Source organism: Odontesthes bonariensis, chromosome 14 (assembly GCF_027942865.1).
Source record: "Odontesthes bonariensis isolate fOdoBon6 chromosome 14, fOdoBon6.hap1, whole genome shotgun sequence".
In the NCBI taxonomy this organism is placed as follows: Eukaryota; Metazoa; Chordata; class Actinopteri; order Atheriniformes; family Atherinopsidae; genus Odontesthes; species Odontesthes bonariensis.
In genome coordinates this window covers 11,836,300-11,855,624 of record NC_134519.1, presented here as the reverse complement: position 1 = coordinate 11,855,624, position 19,325 = coordinate 11,836,300, and the positions used below count along the sequence as shown (strand labels likewise).

Here is a 19,325-nt window from a genome sequence, read left to right as displayed (position 1 = left end):
ACATCTTTACGTCCACACATACAGCGGGGAGCCGCCGCGGGAGCAGAGAACAGCGTGTCAGGGGCTCGGACAGGACGTCGGCGATGGGTCCAGACTTCTTTCAAGTCAGTCAGCCGGGACGACAACGACGATGCCGACAATGGAGTTTCCATCTCTAAAAAGCGCACAATCAACAGAACTGACTCTGTCATCCCGTCTGCCAAGCAGCAATATCTCCAGCAGTCCAGATACATACCTGGTGAGAGCAAATAAAGCCTTTTTCACACCTTCTATCCAGTGGGTAACAGTGAAAGTGTGGACACAGAAGAAACATCTTTTGTGCTTAAATCAGAAGAAATAAACACCACAGAACAACTCCACACTAAACAGGATTATACCAGTTTGACCACAGGAAGATATTCTGAAGCAGCTGAGGTGACTCGACCTTTTAGGGAGCTTAAAGGATAAGACCGTTTTTTTGACATTGGGCCCTTGATTTCACATTATAACGTGATGTTCTACTCACCCCTGCTTGTTGTTGAACATTTGGAGCTGTTCCGAAGATATTCGAGAGGCGTCTGGCTGCTCTCTTGAGATATTCGGCCATGAAACGGTTTCCTATGGGCAAGCTTAAACAGGCACAAACTATGCTGTTTATAATTTATTAATTACTCTACACTAGCACTGATAACGTGGAGGTGCGTCGCTTACTTAAAAAAATCCGGGTTATTGTAATTTTGATTTTTTTGTCGTAAAGTGGGTGTTACTGACGTCATCGTCGTGCTACTACCACAGACAGCCCACAGACCTGCTGCCTATTTATTCATTCGGCTAAAATTCTAAATTAGTAACCCGGATTTTTTTAAGTAAGCGACGCACCTCCACGTTATCAGTGCTAGTGTACAGTAATTAATAAATTATAAACAGCATAGTTTGTGCCTGTATAAGCTTGCCCATAGGAAACCGTTTCATGGCCGAATATCTCAAGAGAGCAGCCAGACGCCTCGCGAATATCTTCGGAACAGCTCCAAATGTTCAACAACAAGCAGGGGTGAGTAGAACATCATGTTATAATGTGAAATCAAGGGCCCAATGTCAAAAAACCGGTCTTATCCTTTAAGTTCACCCTGAGCTGTCGGTCTTTTTCAGGAGTGAATCCAAAAAGCAGCTCCTCTCGGGGAAGCAAGCTGGCCAGCAAACATCTGATGGACAGCTGGTGTTTAACCAGAGGACAAGGCTTGGAGTTTCCTCCTGTTCGGGGTAAGAGTGATTAAAACATTTCTGTCCTTAACGTTGCAGAGGAAAACAAAGCTTCTGGTCTCCATGTTGTCCCCTGTTCTGCAGTTTATGTTAACATAGAAGTCTGTGGTCTGATCTCACCTGATCCAGCTCACTAATTCAATAGATTTATAATGATTTGAAAGCACATTTAAATTTCCCAAAGACCAGAATGTTTTTTACACAATGATGCAAACTGCAGCTAATTTCAGTGTCTCTCAGACAAAAGAAAAGTGATTATTTAGCGTGAAGCTCGAGCTAAGTTGAACGGGATTTACCCTCCAAGATTTCGGCTGGAGGAGCATCGCTTTCACTTCCACGTGTATTTTCTTTCAAGGCAAGGCAAGGCAATTTTATTTATAGAGCACAATTCGTACACACGGTAATTCAAAGTGCTTTACAGCTTAAAATCCATACATAAAATCACAAGAAGGTAATAAAATCAGAAAAAAAAATAAAAAACCCATTAAAAATAATCACTCATTAATTAATTTAAAAGTGAAGAGTGCAGTTAAAATACTTTCAGGGCTCATATGCACAGCTGAACAGAACTGTTTTCAGCCTGGATTTAAACATTGTCAGAGTTGAGGCCTGTCTCACATCTTCTGGAAGGCTGTTTCAGATTTTAGGAGCATAAAACTGAAAAGCAGCCTCAGCTTGTTTAGTCCTGACTAATTCTACTATTCACCCGGTGCTCTGTCTTTCATCGCTGTGATGTGGTTTTAGATGTTAGTCTTCAGAAAACAACAGGCAAGCAGCCACTGAAAGAGAAGACTCCAGTGGATCTCAGTCTTTCCAAAGGTATCTCTCAATTTTTTTTTTCTTTTTGACTGAAATTCTACTGAAAGCAGAGAAACATGTTTTATTTATTTTTTTTATTTTTCCAGACTTTTTCGTGGGCAATTTCGAGACTTTTACGTCACCTCTCCAGAGGGTCAAGGCAGGATCAGACAGGCAGAGGATAATACTGGCACCCATAAGAGGCCCTTCAGCCGGTGATTCAGCACTCAGCCCTTCATACTATTTCTCTCTGGCTCAGTCTTTCTTGGCTCATTGTTGCATAATAATGTTCAAATGATACAAGAGAATATTCTGAGGTTTCCAGATGTAGTTTGTAGGTCAAGTGTGCTTTAATCTGAGAAGCATCCTGGTGGTTGAGTTTTGCCTTAAAGCTCTCAAACAAAGGCAGAAATTCCTTAATAATAAGTCTTTAAATTATATTTTAACTTTAAATAAATAGCACCTCCTGGAGTTGGAAAGCTTTCATGATGGACTGTCACCGCCTGATTTTGACTTACTTTCCTTTTGCTTCTGTTTTAGTGGATCTGTCACCTGCTGCTGATCCGAGAGTTGACACGAAAATCAAAACACCCAAAAGCAAGACCTCCCTAAAACAGCTGGCACCCTCAAATGAAGGTAAAGGCCGTCAGCAACGAGGAAAGGTGCAGCTCCGTGTCAGTTTTTGCTCTTTACTTGATGTTTCTCGCTGAATTCAGAAGCCGAAGGGTGGAGGAGCAGATATCTGAACCCCCAGTTCTCTGGATCCAGCAGGTCCGCCCTCACCAGGGACTCGCACGTGCAGCCCCTGCCCGGACGAGTGGACTGGACCGCCAAATACGGAGGCAACCGGTAGACCAGCAGCCCGCTCGGCTCCGCCAGTGACTCATGGGAAAAGCTCTAGATGTACTTTTTCCCCCAAGAAATATGTTTCATGCTTCCGACTGTATGTAGCCATATTTACATTTATCGTACTATTAAATATCACTCAGTCTTGTACAATTGTCAGTGTTGACAGAGTTTTTCTATTTATTCAATAGCAGTAAAAATAACGCAAACACAGTTTTAAACACAGACTGTAGTTGAAAAAGTTCGGGGAATGCTTTAAATATTACATTCAAAGTACTTCCAGACATTGAATTTACATAAACGTGCTCAAGACTTGTGCGATCTTGTCTGTAGCATTCCTCTGATGATCCTCGCCAGCATCAGCGCACTGAGGGTAGAAGACAAACAAGTGCTTTCAAACAGTCCACACCACGCGGCCGGGCATACGGACATCAGCGTTACCTTGCTAAAGTCATCAAACCAGCCGGCATGAACTTCCAGGAGCTGAGAAACCTCTGTCCCATCACCACGGCCAACGTTCCCGCAGTGCCTGCATTTCGAGGTAAACAGGTGGCGTTGGGAGTCTGTGAAAGCCGCAGTCGTGCTGACGCGGAGCAGCCTGAACTCACTCACCTAAAGACAGCCACACGTTCTTGGGATTCTGAGATGCCAGATAAGCACCGACGGCAGCCAACAGGCCGAACAGCAGCCCTGCCACCAGGGAGGTGATGCTGCCTGGGGAGGAAGTGCAGTGAGCGCCAGGTTCCACTTCGCCTCTGTCAGAAAATACAGCGGCAAGAAAAAGGGTGCCGACCTTTCTGGACTTTCAGTTCTCTGCATTCGTTTGTCATAAAATGTGATCTGCTCTTCATCAAAAAGAGATTCTGATCTTTTGTCATTTGACATTCCAAATGGCAGTGGAAAAAAACAAGTGGACCCTTGGAGTTAATAACTGGTTCCTGTAAGCTGTGGATCAAAGCTCAGGTCAAATTTTAGGCAGAACGGCTTGGGTTGAGGTCTGGGCAAACCATTTTGCTAGTACCACTGTGGAGTGTCATTGTGCTCTCCTGCAAACTTCAGGCGTGCAAAAATGTTCTTTTTAGTAAGCAGCGGCTTCCTTCGTGGTGTCCTGCCACAGACACCCAGCTTGTTTGGTGTTTTACGTCCTTTAGACTCAGACACAGACATTAGCCAGATCCTCTGAAAGCTCTGTTTGGTGAGGCACGGCTCACATAAGCGTATTCTTCTTGTGATAATCTTGCTTTTAGGTGTTTGTGATAATAAGAATTATGATTACTATGAATTGAATTCCAATTGGCTTGAATTATGGACTGTACTATTTAAGTGCCTTGAGATGACATTTGTTGTATTTGGTGCTATATAAATGAAACTGAATTGAAATTGTGCAGCGCAAACTTAAAGCGTTTGAGTGGTTTGTATCAGTCAGAGTAGCTCTAGTCCACACCTCCAAACTCATTTCTTACAAAGACTCCAGGCTTGCTAACACCTGACTCCAATTAGCTTTGTTAAGGTAATTAACTCAAGGGTTCACTTGCTTTTTCCACTGCCATTTTGAATGTTGAATGTGTGTGTTCAGTAAAGAAAAGAGTTTTTCTGTGGTATTATTTTAGGCACATTATATTTGTCAGTACACTCGATTTACATGAAGATCAGATCACATTTTATGACAAATTAATACAGAAAACCATGAAATTCTATAAGGTTTGCATACTTTTTCTTGCCATTGTAGCGATTTACATTTGCCAGAAAGCTTCTTTTTTTTTTTTTTCCCCAAAGGGAAAACACATCAGGAGGATTAACACTCAACATCACACTTTACAAATAATATTTTTTATGAAGGTTACAAGTGATTTTCTCAGCAGTTTTATGTTGAGAAAGTTAAATTGTTAGTTCACTCATTTAATATCAGTGAGTTTCCTGCAATGATGATGCACCAGACAGCATTAACTAATAAAGAAAACATGAACTATCATATCTGGGAGCCGCTCCAACCTGCTTTCAGATAACCAACGACTCCTCCTGCTGACACCAGAGCGGCATAACCGAACCCAATCCAGTCTACGTCCATAACCACCGAACCACACGTCGCTCCAACCGCGATGAAAACCGTAGGACAGACCTCAGGTCGGTTTAGTGGCACAGAACCAGAACCAGCCGGTAAACTTACAACCCGGAGAGGATTTTAACTTGAGTAACAGGTTCGGTATGTTACAGATAAATGGACCGTCGTACGAGATTAAAAAACTCACATTTGACACAAACTAAAAGTATGCCACAGCTTTTCTGTTAGCGACTTCAGAATACCGGAAACAGGAAACGTTTAACTTCCGGTGCCACTTAACTGCCTTCAAAATAAAAGCATTACCCACGACGTTATTTTAATTGATCAATAAAGTCATTTCTTAAAGCTTTGCAAGACGAGAGAGTATTCGGGACATTTTTTATTTAAAAAATACAATCGGTTTGAGAAAACTGAAAAATACCGTGAGATCAGCAAATTAACTCAGTGAGTCACAGATTGCAAATATATAAATGGCAGACTAAGATAAAATAAGAGTTCATGGATGATAAAACTTTATTTTCTGCTGTCCTTTTTCTTCTTTTTGGGCTTGCTCTCATCCTCCAGAATCACTTTTTCTGTTGTAATTTGGACCCTCCTCTTCTTTGCAAGCACCTCAGAAAGCCCTGTGAACAGATGAGGAAAGATGGGTGTTAACGTGACACAGAAAGAGTATGAGAACCATCACAACTTTGAAAACTAAAGCATTTCTATCTGGTTTATTCTCCAACAAGTTTTCCATCGCATACTTGGCATACAAATGTTTAAATATGTATATGTAAAAATACTCTTTATCGGTTCACTTCTTTTAACAACACAGATTGAGTGAAATGGAGGTTAGTGTTTCCATGAATCCACCTCCAGATGTTGTTGCCTCGGACGCTGGTTCCTCAGCGATCGGCTCCACTGATGAAGGTTTCCACACAGCGAGGCACGTCAGCCTGGCTGTTGTGCTAATTTCCCCGAGTAGGGTTGGAGGCTCCAGCTCCTGTTCCACAGCAGAGACACATCAGCACATTAATTTCATAAATACTGACTGTTTAAAAAGATCTTTTAACAAGAACAAGTAGACAGAAGTCATTTTTTAAAAGAGGAATATAAAAATCAATGGAACTTTCCCGCAAATGTGAATGTGTATATGCATTTTGGTTGAAGGCACAGCAGCTGAATGACCATTATTCATATGTCATAAACAAACATGAGACTTACCTCTTTAAGATGGATTTTCCACATTTTGATTAAGCCGTCATTCGAAGCTGTCACCAGCACGCAGTAATCATCCACGATCAAACTATCAACTGCTTTAACTCTGAAGTCACAAAAGGGTGTGGAGACAATTACAAAAGTGCCTTTTTTTCTTCAGCACATTCAAATGCTAAGAAAAGAAAGAGTATTCACATTAAGGGAAACATAGTGGGGGGGACACAGCTGTACCAAACACACTGAATTCACCTGGTTTCATGAGCCTTGAACTCACACACCCATTGTGCTTTTCCCACGTCACACAACCTCACAGTTTCATCATCTCCTGCCACGGCCAGGATGGAGTTCTGTAAGACGAAGAGCGTCACAACACTTACTGTCACTTTCTGATGTCTTAGTTTGGTTCGATTACTTGACATTAATCTTCTAAACTGCAGCCTGTATATCTAGGCAAGGCAAGGCATCTTTATTTATGTAGCGCATTTCATACCACAGGCAACTCAATGTGCTTTACATAATGACAAGGAAAAGAACAGCATAAAGCAGCATAAAAACAAGCAATTTAAAGAGAATAAAAAAATAGAATAAAAATTAAAAACACAGTTAAAAGCAATCAAAGAAGAGGGGACAAAGAAAGATATAAACTCAACCATAAGCACAGGGAAAGAGAAATGTTTTTAACCTGGATCTAAAAGTGCTCACAGTTGGGGCTGATTTCAGTTCTGCTGGTAGTTTGTTCCAGTTGTGTGCAGCATAAAGGCTCTAGCATGGTTGCCGCGTCTGCTCGCGCGAGCGGTGTTGATGACGTCACGAGTTCGTGCCCGCCATAGGACCCTATATAGTGGCGCAAGTCGTTGCGCGCCAGTAGTTGCAATTTTCTCCGTCACAGAGGCGGCGCTGCTACGTGAATGTTACCTCTACTCTACAAGCACGAAAGTGGAGAAGAAAACAATGCCGCTGTCAAGAGCAAGAATACTGTAATTAATGATACTGCTGCAGTTTTCGGATCATTTTAATTTTTTAATTCAGTTAAAAGAGGTGAAGGTTTGAAGCCCCCGGCATCAACAGAGTCTCTGCCCTCTTCTTTGCCTTCACGTATCTGTCCCGTAGCTTCTTCCACACATTCTTACAGAACTCTCCCTCTTTCCCCAAAGTTCTGCCCATCTCTGTGCACCAGTTTGGGGAGTTTACGTGCTCCCTGTGCTGTTTCACTGCAGTTTCGTACAGCTGCCTGTACAAACGCACCTCCTCACTGAGCCTGGTCTCACATCGGTCCATCCGGTTCGTTGTGCTCGGCGCCGCCAAGTTACAAAAATCGACTGGTGCACGACAACGCGCTGCGCCGTCTGTTCAAGGGAAGCGCCAGGCCTGAAACGTCATTTTGACGTCACGGTCCACCACCGCCGTGACAGACGCGGCAACCATGCTACCGCCTTAACAGCTAAAAGCTGCTTCACCGGGTCTAGTTTGAACTCTGGGCTCCACTATCTGACCTGAGTCAGCAGATCTCAGAGCTCTGCTGGGTTTATACTCTGCTAGCATGTCATTCATGTATTCTGGACCTAAACCGTTCTGTGATCTGTAGACGAGTAGCAGAACTTTAAAATCTATTCTGTATCTGAACGGGAGCCAATGTAAAGACTTGAGAACTGGGGTGATGTGATGTGATCTCTTTGTTCTGGTTAAAACTCGGGCTGCAGCGTTCTGAATGAGCTGCAGCTGTTTGAGACTCTTTTGGGGGAGTCCAGTTAGAAGACCGTTACAGTAGTCAGGTCTGCTGGAGATGAAAGCATGAATCAGCTTCTCCTGATCTGTTTGGGACAGGAAACCCTTCATTCTGGATATGTTCTTAAGTTGATAAAAGGCTGATTTGATATGATCTACATACGTGTCGTTGAGTGCGGGCCGAAGAACTCACATTTAGGAACTTAATAGAGGAGATCCTCTTCGGGTTTGTGACTGTTCCCGTCACGGAGGCCGTCTCCAGCTTGTAGATATCCACTTTGTCATTCAACACGACCACATATCTATCCCCGTCTGGAGACCATCTGACGATGTGTGCATCTGTTAGAGGTGTGAAGAAAGCAGGCTTGTGTCACATCTACACAACCGGTCTTTTTTTTTATTCTTAGCACCGAGTGAAAGGGAAAACTTACTCCGTTTGATGTTTTTAATAAAAGCTGATCTTCCAGTAATGAGATTCCATGTTCTGAAAAGATAAAAAAATAAGAGTCTCTGTTCCTTCTCTTTTCCCGATGAATCATCTGCCTAACTGACTTTTCAGGAGAGCTGTGAGTTTTACCTCAGAGTCTTATCCGTTCCAACCGACAACGCAAGTTTTCCAGACGGATGGACGGACAGCGATGTCACATGACCCCTGAGAAAAATGAGAGGTTCACAGGAAGAATGTCGACTTGCGTCATTCAGCAACATTTATTGCAACAAAAGATGGTGCAGCTGCAGGATCTTTCTTACGTGTGAGCTTTAATGGATGTCAGACATTCCCACTTCTTTGTGCTCCACACACACAGGAGTCCATCCTCTCCTCCGCTCAGTAAGTGAGTCGTCCCATAAAACTCGAGGGAAGTGATGGTGCCTGTGCAGTGGTGAAAAGGTGTTTGAGTCAAAGAAAAAGAAGGCAATGAGATCCCGAATTAGTATGGAGCAATAATGTATGTCACGTTGACTTGTATGTTGGGATGTGAGCATTATCTTGGGAGGAGCGTTCTTCTGTCATTTACCTGTTGACCAATTAGCTTTGGTTTAGTTTGGCAAAAAAATTTGGTTAAAATGATCAAATCAGGTTGTTAAAAACCTGTTTTTTTTGTCATATCAAGCAGAAATAGACAGAGGTGTGACTTTCGAGGCCAGTCATACAGTATGTGCATAAAAACATAATCCACCAGCCTTGGAGCTGGTGGGATCCTTATAAAAATGGAGCATAAACAAACTCAATAACCCAAAATGCACTGTGGCGTGACATCAACTTCATATTCTCTACAGGAAAGATGGAAGATGCAGGTATGAAAACTCTATTAAGATGATAACAAGCACAATGAATCAAACTGATATCAGTTCTGTTACGATGTGAAAACATTTTGTTTTCCCATTTCAGTTTACATCAGTTAATTCACTTTCTTTGCTCCTCTCTTTAACACGAGAATGTTTACTTGCAACATATTTCACGAGTTCTGTCTCTTCTTCATCATAAATAAAGACAAACTTTCTTTAGATAAAGAAGAGAGAACGGCATTTCTAAACCACTGAATGTCAAAGTAATGTAGAAAAAAAAAAATCAATCTGCCATGTCAATATCATGCATTGCTGTTTGTGTTTTTACTAAAAAAACTGTTTGTTTCTGCTTTGCTTTCTGTTGATGACGTTTCAGACATCTCAAAGAATAAAACAAGAAACGGGAGAGACATCTTCTTGTCCCGTCCTGTCCGTTCAGTCAGTAAACATGAGTCGAATTATGTTTCATAAAAACAGACAACATAAGCTGAGCATACCGTCGTGATGAAGCAGAGCCCCGTGATTGGTTTTCTTCTTCATATCATACAACTGTATGGTCTCGTCTTTGCTTCCAGTGACCACAAACCTCTCGCTTGCTGCCACGGCTGATAGTGAAGCCGTGTGAGCGTGATGTGTGAACTCAGCCTCAGCTGTCCACTCCTGCAAGATGAAGAAAAAGGACGCTGTGTTAATAAACACTCAAATGTGGAGGAAAAAAAACAACTTTATTTGCCCAACTACAGGTTTCTAAAATATATCAGCAAAAGGTTTAATAAATAAGGTTTACTGAATATCTAGTAGGTCAAAGGAGCCAAGAAGCGACAATTCCTTGTCCTACAGTAAATAATTACTTTGTTGAGACATTTTCTGAATTAGTAGGTGGCAGTTCAGGCTATGGAGCAGGAAAAAGTAATCTATCAGAATGTCTACTTGAAACCACTGCATTCATGCGTTTCTTTTTCATTTAAAAAAGGCTTTAATTAGTTAGAAATTCATTTTTTGTCATTTATTCCTCGATTTAATACATGTCATTTATTTTTGTTTGCATGTAAAGACTATTACTTATGTAATGTTTGCAGTCTCTTTGAATCCACTATAACTCATTACTTCCATTTAAAGTGGAAAGAGGAGGCATTAAACGTTTTATTCTAAACAATAACAAGACAAAATTAATCTTTTATTAATACGTACAAGTTGTAATCTTATATAACCTACTGCGGACTGATGACATTTACACACCGCCGCAAAATAACAGTCCAACTCACTTTTTCACCAGTTTTCACTCGGTAACCAAAGGCGATCTGCTCGTAGCTCCCAGCGATGAGCCCCACCACAGCTGCCATGCTGCTGAGCTAGCTGGCTAATTATCGGTATTTAAACTTCTTTTTCAGACTGAATTTTGTCACCTAAATTCAAAAGCAGCTACTAACTGTCCAAATAGATTCCTACATAAAAAATACGGCAAAACGCAATGAACGCAAACGACGCAGTAGTCCTACTTACTCGTAATAAAACTATCAACTTTAGCTAAATTTCTTTACAACCAAAATAACGTGCGGAGCTGTTGCGCTTGCGCAAAAGCAGCTTGTCCGTTTTCTTCTTCTGTTTTCTTTTCTCTGCAGATGGAATCCAACATGGACTCATTGCCGCCACCCAGCGTTACTATGTGGACCACCTCCTAAACAGAATAAAACAGCCAAAACAGGCGCCTTCTCTCTATATTATTGTAACAATTATACCATTGTATATTTAAAGTAATGAAACACATATTAAGCACTTCAACTACAGACTTTAAACTTTTTACTTCCACAAAATTGGTCGTTTCTCTCTTTAATATCTCATTTGTAAACCGGTTAAACTTTTTTTTAAAAGTCTGCTGTTATTTTGTAATATTCAACTTATATTTATCAACACACTGTTCCTCTTTGCATAAAGGCTTCCTGTCTCCCAGATGTTGAGGCTCTCCCGAATCTAATAACGTATCTTTTGACCAACCTCCTTTGCTTTTAACTAATGTCAACAACCTTCTACTGTTTTAGTTCTTCCTATTTAACTCGCAGTAGAGCAAAGATACATTGAGCATTGTTTAGTTATGAGTTATCAGACATATATGACAAAAAAAACATGTTAAACCCTCAAATGTAACAATGTGGACATATTTTATATTAATTATTCTATCTAAATCCAAATGTAATGTGTGTGTGTTTAAAAAAATGTTTTTTTAAATGCTTTCTTCCATTAAGGCAGTTCTTTCTTTTACCTTAAATAAAGAATCATTAGTGGACTGTGGTAAAGCTTGTTAAATCTGACACACTTACAAATATTCGTTTTAGAGAGAAATGTGGACGTGAAAAATCCCGGATATCTTGTTATAGATTTTTATGGTAAAACATCTTTATAACGGTGTCATTTATAAGTGCAAGTATGTGGAAATTTTTTAAACCACTCACGTGAAACACATAATTCAACTTCAGAATAAGACCATCCCCTGTAATATCAGAGGGGGGCGGGACATGGCGGCCCAAAAGTCTCATGATTGGCTGGTTCTCTGAGCTTCGTCATGATTGACGCCTCAGAAGATTACTGTCCGCATACCTCCGTAGTTTTCTGGGGATGTAAGAAGTCAACAGTTTCCACTGAAAGAAACCATGGCAAGGGGGTAAGTCTTCAACTTAAAATGACAGAGACCCGTTTTAGATGTGTATGTGTCATTGTTTTACTTCAGTTTCAGTTCAGTTCAGTTGTCCTCAAGTTTAACACAGATACGTCGAGCCACTTCCGACTGTTACAGCAGATTGTGTCAACACCCCGCTGTCACGACACTTTTCATGACTCTTCTGGATTGTTATGTCGAGATAAAGTCCTCTTCTGTGTTTACGATGAGTTTTTCCCTTTCTTCCACCTTAAAAACAAAGTGTCAGACAGCTGTTCTCGGTGCAGATTGCAGCTTTTGAACAGTGGATGTTTTGGATGTTGTGCGCAAGAAAAAGAGCTGCTGTTGGGATGCGAGTGCAGCAGAGTCTGGGAGTTATTAGTGAGTTACACAACAGGACAAACAGGACATAGTTGAGTTCAGACAGTCTCTGCTGCAGTAAAACTCCTCTGTGATATCTGCAGCCGACTAAATGAAGAACAGAGGAGTTTCTGTCTCACTTTGTGCCCCTTCCTGTCATTTGCCTCTTACTCACCATCTGTTGAGATTGCATGACTGCAAGGGTGTGGCGATATTATTGCACTTTTAATCGTATTGTTTGACAGATGAGATTCGTGACATCCCATCAAACTCCTGAAAGTTTGAACTCATATTCCAGGATATGCATAAAGTACTTTAATGGTAACTTAATGATGGGAGTGTGGTGCTTTCTAAAGCCAGGGTTTCCCCTCTGGACCGTAGGTGTTTCCCTGCTGCTGTTATTTCATTTAAAAGAAAGAGAAAACACCTCAGGTAATATGAGTCCATGGGAGTGAAAAGGACAAAAGCAATACACGGCCTCTCGCTGCTCCTGTACAGGTTGCAGACGAGACTTAAGATAAAATAGAACATCTTCGTAGGAGAACCTTGTTTTTATCTGCATGTGACTGATGAGGTAATGTGCTGATTTATAACACAGTCCTACACAGTTTTAAATGTTTCCCTCTTTTGTTGAACGCTACACTGCTTCAAAATGTGTTGTTTTTGCCTCTTCGATGCTGTAGACTTGTTTTTTTTATTTGTCACAGCTTTCACTAAGTGGAAACTGAATCTTAATGGGTTTATCGAACAGACTATTGCTCTTAGGAAGAGTTTACACGATGTGGCAGACAATATCTTACACCTAAACTTTCTAGAATGGCAAACGTGAGTAAAACAGGCCGATAAGCTGTTTTCCGCTGATCCACCCGATAAGTTGTATTCATTCTGTGTTTACAGCAGCATCCTGGTTTCGTCTGTGGTCTGACTGAATTATTTAAGCAGAGGCTAGAGTGGGTTTCCTGAGCAGCACGATTTCACATTTGAGTGATTTTAACTGCTGAAAAGGAGAACTCTTCCAAAGCTGTGCCGACTGAGAAAACAAATAAAACCACACTTCCTCTTTATCATTAATTCATGTGAAGGGAAAACGTGCATCAGAATATTCTGTCGACGCTGTGGGTCCTGTGGGCGGGAACGTTGGACTTTAATAGGACGTAGCTGCTGCTGAAGTAGTTTGCGACTCACGTACTTTTCCTAAGTTAATGTTATCAGAAACAACAGAAGATTAGAAACGGATCAGGCAAGTCTTCTCTTCTTCTACTCCCAACACTGATTGATTATCAATGAATTGCTTTTGCGTTCTTCTCCACAGTCAACAGGGCAACCAGGAGCTCACCAAGGTGTTCAATCAACTCTGGCGTCTGGATACTAACCGTCTCAGGCCGGGGACTGATTACACCATTTCCCTCCAGGTCAGTACCGCCTGTCCATTGTCGCAGCTTCTCTGCATTGCAAAGCTCTCAGAGGTTGGTGCAATAAAATGCAAACGTGTCTGGACCAGAGGCCGGTTTATCTGCAGAAGCAGATGTGATATGACTCAATGTTTGTGTTACATGGCAAAAGCAAACACAATGATCAGAGTTCCATGGCTCCCCACAATGGGTCCAAAGATCACAGGCTTTAATTGCACCGAGGTGGTGAGGTTGTCAAAATTAGATGGACACAATTTAAGCATGTACACCCTCCTTCATGCTCCGCAGCCTGCAGCGCGATACATTTACTGGATCATCAAAAAGCTGAGTGAGGATGAAGCGCATCAGACTCTGCTGATCCAAACGGGTACGAACGAATTTCTGAAAGAGTCAGGAAACAGCTGAGTGCTGGGCTTGAACAGGCCAACAAACAAATGAAAGATCGTGAATTAAACGCCATCCAATGCCTCTGATGCTGATGCAAACTTATCAGAGGAATCACTCCAGGGTGTACCTCTCGCCCAATGACAGCTGGGATGGGCTGCAGCTCCCCCGCCATCCTGAAATGGATTAAGCGGGTACAGAAAATGGATGGATGGATGGATGGATGGATGGATGGATGGATGGATGGATGGATGGATGGATGGATGGATGATGTTCACTACCTTGACTCTGAAGAATGAGCTCACTCATGCTGACTCACTGTCAAAGAAATATTTCCAGGAGAGCATCTACCAAAGGTTTTTGCATAATAAAAGACACGCTGTTGTATCCAGACTGGACAAATAGACAGTTTTAAGGTTCACTCTCCCACTCAGCACCGCATTTCCTCAACCTTCAGCCCCTTTTTAACAGAAATGACGCTTACAGCAGGCTGTGACCTGCATCACACCTGGCGTCTCAGGCCCGGCCAGAGGAATTAAAGCCCAAAGGGGACGACTGATCTTTTTCAAAACACTTGTAAGACGGATTGTTCTTAAAAAGGGGGGACAATAAAGTGCAGCAGATTATTCTGTGTGGTGTGCGTGTGGGGCACCAGTGTTCAATGTCAAAGCATTTGAATTGTTGATGGCAAAACAGCCTGAACGTCGGCAGCTTGTGGGAATCCAGTCAGACTTTTGGTGTTTTATTTGAAAACAGAGATGTCAGGGCTCTGTCCCCCCAAAAAAGAATGACATAAATGTTTGTGTGTTATGGAAGAAAATATCTGAAATGTTGTTTTTTTATTTTTTTTATTGTAAAACAACAAGAAAGTCGACGCGTTGCTGCAGAAAAGTCACAGTGTTGGTGTTTTCTGACTAAATGATGAGAATGAGTGTTTTATGGTTAAAAAAAATCTGAATTTCTGCATTTTATGGCAACAATTAAGACTAAAATGTTATGTGATGGGTGTGTTTTGTGGGAAAACACTGGTGTGTTGATGTCTAATTCTTGGTCAGTTGGTACTTGTGTAATGACAACATGCTGGCTGCTGTGTGTGTGTGTGTGTGTGTGTGTGTGTGTGTGTGTGTGTGTGTGTGTGTGTGTGTGTGCGTGTGTGTGTGTGTGTGTGTGTGCGTGTGTGTGTGTGTGTGTGTGTGTTTTATTCAGGGGAGGGCAGGTTATGTGGCTCAGGGCAGTAACTATGCGCAGGATCGGGCCAGCGCTCCTCTCTTTTCACATGTTAACGAAGAAAAACTGAAGAAAATTGAGACGTATGCACGTAAGTAGCCGTTTGGGTCTTCGTCTGCGACCTTCATTTCTGTTGAACAAACAACGTTCCCTTTTTCTGCAGATTTCATCAACTTGCTGGACAACTACGAGATGTCCACCGGCGTGTCAGAGACCGTCACCTCCGAGGAGCTCAAAGAGAACAAGCTCTTCATCGACGCCATCGTGGAGACTGATGTGATGAAGGTACAGCGGTTTGATCACATAGAAACATCCTTAAGACCAATATTCCTACACAAGTGTTTTACCTCCCGAATTAATTGGGATTACTGGTCGATTTAGAGAGTTTATGAAATTAATGTGAAGTTAACTTCCTGGAAACCTGGTCTTTGTATGTTGTATGTTCCTGTCTATCATTCCAGAGTTAAAAGCCGCTCATCTGAGCCAAGAAAAGTCTTAAATTTTCCTTGTTGTTTTGTTGTTTTTCCACAATAATGTTCTGATAGCACAAGATCACATAACTTAAGAACCAAATCCGGCTTGTTTCTTCTCTTTCATTTACTAATACACTTTTATCTCACTGTGATCATTATTTTAGCGGTTAGAGCTTTCCCAGTTTGACGAATCAGGCAGAAATTCTGACGGGGAGCCAAAGAAGAGCGAATTTGGCAACACTTATCATTGCATGCAGGGTAGCTGCTGAATCTATCCAGCTGCTGATCATCTCTGACCCACAATCCCTCCAGTCTAATGCCAAAACACTGACCAGTCAAAGTTTATTTCTATAGCACATTTAAAAATGACCTCAGTTGATCATAGTGCCGTACGAGCCAAATATATAAATATAATCAAACAATAAATCTGCAATAGATTAAACTAAAGTCATAAAGCATCATCAAATAAAACCAGAGTAAAACAAATCAACTGAACTTCCACAATAAAAGCCTAAATCTGCTCAGCCAGAACTGAAAACCAGTGAGCAGAACTAGTTTGTCAGCAGAGTTTTAAAATGATGAAGGATTCTCATCTGAAAAGTAGCTGTTCCACAGATTAAAAGGCATCTCAGTGTGGGTCTCTGTGCTCTGGCTGCAGTGCGAGACTGTAAAGGTTCGGGGCGGTTCAGGTGTGATGTGATCACTGCTGCTGCGTCGTTCTACAGCCTGCAGGCGACTAACTGATCGAGACCAACATTTAAAAAACAAAACAAAAAGGCAATCATCTAAACGAGAGGTAAAGAAGGCGTGAATTACTCTGAGATCTGCTGACTCAGGTCAGATAGTGGTTACCTGACTCCCGCCCTCTGGTATTCGCATACCATCTGAGACGAGCCCACAACCGACATGATTTCAAATGGGGCTATTTTTTCTAAAACTCGTGCATGTGATCGGATGAAGAATCTTGACTGACACGCCACTTCAGCCACTCCCAATGACTCAACCTGTGACGTAGCTCAGAGCTTACCTGACTCCCGCCCTCTGGAGCATGAATGGGCGGCCGTAACGCTGCCCATTCATGGGCTCCTCAGATGGTTGTGTGAGGAAAGGGAACGGCTCCACGTGTAGTTGGTGAACGCAGCCAGATGACGCGAGTCAGGTCAGATAGTGGAGCCCAGAGTTCAAACTAGACACGGCGAAGCAGCTTTTAGCTGTTATGCTGCACACAACTGGAACAAACTACCAGCAGAACTGAAATCAGCATTTCTCTTTCGGTGTGCTTATGGTTGAGTTTATATTTTTCTTTTTCCCCTCTTCTTTCATTTTTATTCTATTTTTTCTCTTTAAATTGCTTGTTTTTATGCTGCTTTATGCTGTTCTTTTAAATGCCTTGTCTTTATGTAAAGCACATTGAGTTGTGCCTGTGGTATGAAATGCGCTTTATAAATAAAGATGCCTTGCCTTGTAAAGCCACGTGGTGGGAGTTAGACCTTCACCTTACCAAGAAGCCTTAAGGCTTATGTTGACCCAGCTGTGGGAATAAGATTGGATAAAAAGCCCAAACATGTTGCACCTTTTAAGTCTTTGTTAGAACAATGAGCAGCAAGAAGCGATCCAACATGTCTGACACAGCTCCCCATGGACCAAAATATCCATTTTGTGTCAAAGAAGCCACAGATGTTTTCTTTCCTTCTCATCTGCGTCAGTTCTCCTGTTTTCAGGATCAAGAATTAACTTTTCCCCTCAAATAAAAATGGGTTGTAGCCTTTAAACTATCATCAGTTTGCTTTGTTTTTCACCGCACTGTTTCAGCCGATTTGAAAGTACGATGTCTGATTTTGATCACAGTGCGCCCACGACTATCTGGTCAAGAAGGGCAAGTCGCCCTCCGACCCCGGACAGTTCAAGAGGCAGCTGTTTGACATCTGGTTCCGCCTCTACCACAGGGACAGGAGCGGAGGGTGAGTGTCACTGTAACACCAGGGGGAGCTACTGCAGAGGCTCAGCGTGGAAAGCACAAGTTCAACCAAGATTCTGATTGGTCTGCAGAATCAGAGTGTTCATGAACATTTGAACCATCTTTTGCTGAGTGTTTGTTACTTTTAGTGACTAAATTGGAGTTGCAGCATGCTCTGGCCGTGTTTTTAGTCACACCTGCATACTTTTAATAATCAATATTTAGTGATGAGTCATAGGTTGTGGAAGCACAGTAAATAATTCCTTTTCTTCCACAGCGAGGATTCCTGTGGCTTCGAACACGTGTTTGTTGGAGAGACCAAATACGGCCATGAGATCACGGGTCTCCACAACTGGGTCCAGTTCTACCTGCAGGAAAAACACGGCCACATCGACTACAAAGGCTACAAAGCAAGAGACAACAAAGACACGGTGAGAATCCGACGTGTCGTGTCAGTCTACGTAAATGTATTTACCACTCTGGGTGAACTTTGCTGAAAGTCTTTTCCTTTTCTTGCTCGTTTGAAAGCCGGATGAGGACGACCACGTGCTCAATCTGCAGTTCAGCTGGAAGGGCTTGGTGAAGCCGATTGGTGGCTCCTTCATTGGCGTCAGTCCAGAGTTCGAGGTCGCTCTTTTCACCATCATCTTCCTCACGTCCACAGAGAAGATGACCTCTGCGAAGGTGAAGGTGGACGAGTACATGCTGGAGCTGGTTGTCTATCGACACGGCCGATCCATCGGCACGTCCTACCCCAAACTGCTCAGCAGCAACAACAGAGATTTGTAAAATCGCTCCCCATTCAGCTCTTTGCTGTCCTGTAACATTTCTGTCCTGATCTTTTTGTTTCTGTGCGGTATAATCTCAAAACAAACCTGAAGAAGGTTGTTATCGTTGCACTAAAAGCATAAACTATTTCTAAACCTGATCTCGATTGATAATGTGTAAGGAACATACATGACTATTCATCTTATTTCTGTTACATACTGTATTCTTCTACATTTGAGGATTATGAATTGTTTGTTTACACTTCCACTCATTTGTATTCTCCTGTTTGAAAAAGGCTGGTTTAACTCTGTAGTAGTATAAGTTTCTGTCAAAAAGTTTAAATCTTTTTGAAAACAATAATGTGACTTTTATAGCTTGTTGGAAGCTCTATCAGACAAGTAAATGGGCAAAACTGAAAGTTAAAAAGGAGGAAAAGTCCTAACATAAGGCCCTGGATTTATTTATTGGCGACAACAAACGTTAAGAATTTAGAATATCTGAATAGATAAATGCAAATTGATCCATTTTTTCTTGCACTCTAAAAACAACTCCAGTACACAGCAATGAAAGTGTATCAGAAACTTCAGACAGGTGCAAGAAGGCTCTAGATAGGTGACAAATTTAGATTCATAGTAGATCAAGATCCTGTAACCAGCGTACAATAATTGTTTCTGGTATACTTAATGTTACATATACAATTATATGTCAATATAATAAGTGAAATACAATTTCCTTTTTTGTATATTCATCTAGCTTTACATAAAACTTGACAGGAGTGACTTTGCTTGGATTTATGGCGTTTGATATGCAGATGTTAATAAAACTGGGGACTGGACTGTGGATCTTATTTCATGTGTGAATGTTTTTTAATCTATTAATCGCTAAAGTCGCTAAATCCTATGTGCGTTGGATGTAAGCACGCACCGGGAGTTCC

At 41.8% G+C, this 19,325-nt stretch overlaps 4 protein-coding genes across 6 annotated transcripts in view; 2 read left to right on the top strand and 2 right to left on the bottom strand.

The window, feature by feature from the left end:
- The window catches only part of LOC142398745 (serine/threonine-protein kinase MAK-like), a 36,680-nt gene extending 33,605 nt beyond the window's left edge, over nucleotides 1-3,075 (top strand). For 2 of the 3 annotated variants that reach the window (XM_075482885.1, XM_075482886.1), the window contains 6 exons: nucleotides 25-238; nucleotides 1,129-1,239; nucleotides 1,984-2,058; nucleotides 2,145-2,252; nucleotides 2,578-2,673; nucleotides 2,754-3,074. In XM_075482885.1, coding sequence (XP_075339000.1) covers nucleotides 25-238; nucleotides 1,129-1,239; nucleotides 1,984-2,058; nucleotides 2,145-2,252; nucleotides 2,578-2,673; nucleotides 2,754-2,890 — 741 coding nt within the window. In that variant the 3' untranslated portion in view covers nucleotides 2,891-3,074. Of the gene's footprint in view, nucleotides 1-24; nucleotides 239-1,128; nucleotides 1,240-1,983; nucleotides 2,059-2,144; nucleotides 2,253-2,577; nucleotides 2,674-2,753 lie in introns of all 3 variants that reach the window. The other variant, XM_075482887.1, reaches the window with a different exon arrangement.
- On the bottom strand, nucleotides 3,037-5,214 carry LOC142398747 (transmembrane protein 14C-like). The gene is made up of 4 exons (XM_075482889.1): nucleotides 4,876-5,214; nucleotides 3,496-3,597; nucleotides 3,325-3,412; nucleotides 3,037-3,250 (listed from the first exon to the last, which is right to left on the bottom strand). Exons 1-4 carry the CDS (start codon nucleotides 4,949-4,951, stop codon nucleotides 3,190-3,192), a joined length of 327 nt encoding a protein of 108 aa, XP_075339004.1. The 5' UTR covers nucleotides 4,952-5,214; the 3' UTR covers nucleotides 3,037-3,189.
- Nucleotides 5,215-5,309: 95 nt separating this feature from the next.
- Nucleotides 5,310-10,756, bottom strand: pak1ip1 (PAK1 interacting protein 1). The gene is made up of 10 exons (XM_075482888.1): nucleotides 10,423-10,756; nucleotides 9,655-9,817; nucleotides 8,621-8,741; nucleotides 8,448-8,522; nucleotides 8,302-8,354; nucleotides 8,064-8,209; nucleotides 6,395-6,492; nucleotides 6,152-6,251; nucleotides 5,801-5,930; nucleotides 5,310-5,568 (listed from the first exon to the last, which is right to left on the bottom strand). Exons 1-10 carry the CDS (start codon nucleotides 10,498-10,500, stop codon nucleotides 5,459-5,461), a joined length of 1,074 nt encoding a protein of 357 aa, XP_075339003.1. The 5' UTR covers nucleotides 10,501-10,756; the 3' UTR covers nucleotides 5,310-5,458.
- A 969-nt stretch (nucleotides 10,757-11,725) lies between these two features.
- Nucleotides 11,726-19,231, top strand: LOC142398744 (uridylate-specific endoribonuclease C-like). The gene is made up of 7 exons (XM_075482884.1): nucleotides 11,726-11,816; nucleotides 13,483-13,582; nucleotides 15,173-15,284; nucleotides 15,357-15,478; nucleotides 17,515-17,627; nucleotides 17,901-18,054; nucleotides 18,152-19,231. Exons 1-7 carry the CDS (start codon nucleotides 11,806-11,808, stop codon nucleotides 18,410-18,412), a joined length of 873 nt encoding a protein of 290 aa, XP_075338999.1. The 5' UTR covers nucleotides 11,726-11,805; the 3' UTR covers nucleotides 18,413-19,231.
- Nucleotides 19,232-19,325: the final 94 nt, after the last annotated feature.

Excerpts from the sequence above, each read along its gene's own strand:
- LOC142398747 (XM_075482889.1), bottom strand. The coding sequence starts at position 4,951 with ATGGACGTAGACTGGATTGGGTTCGGTTATGCCGCTCTGGTGTCAGCA. Across the intron at positions 3,598-4,875 it reads CGTTGGTTATCTGAAAGCAG|GCAGCATCACCTCCCTGGTG; the intron begins GTTGGAGCGGCT and ends CTTCCTCCCCAG. Across the intron at positions 3,251-3,324 it reads GGTTTGATGACTTTAGCAAG|TGCGCTGATGCTGGCGAGGA; the intron begins GTAACGCTGATG and ends TTCTACCCTCAG.
- pak1ip1 (XM_075482888.1), bottom strand. The coding sequence starts at position 10,500 with ATGGCAGCTGTGGTGGGGCTCATCGCTGGGAGCTACGAGCAGATCGCC. Across the intron at positions 8,742-9,654 it reads GGCTCTGCTTCATCACGACG|GCACCATCACTTCCCTCGAG; the intron begins GTATGCTCAGCT and ends ACCACTGCACAG. Across the intron at positions 8,210-8,301 it reads TATTAAAAACATCAAACGGA|ATGCACACATCGTCAGATGG; the intron begins GTAAGTTTTCCC and ends CACCTCTAACAG.
- LOC142398744 (XM_075482884.1), top strand. Across the intron at positions 13,583-15,172 it reads ATTACACCATTTCCCTCCAG|GGGAGGGCAGGTTATGTGGC; the intron begins GTCAGTACCGCC and ends TGTTTTATTCAG. Across the intron at positions 18,055-18,151 it reads CAAGAGACAACAAAGACACG|CCGGATGAGGACGACCACGT; the intron begins GTGAGAATCCGA and ends CTCGTTTGAAAG.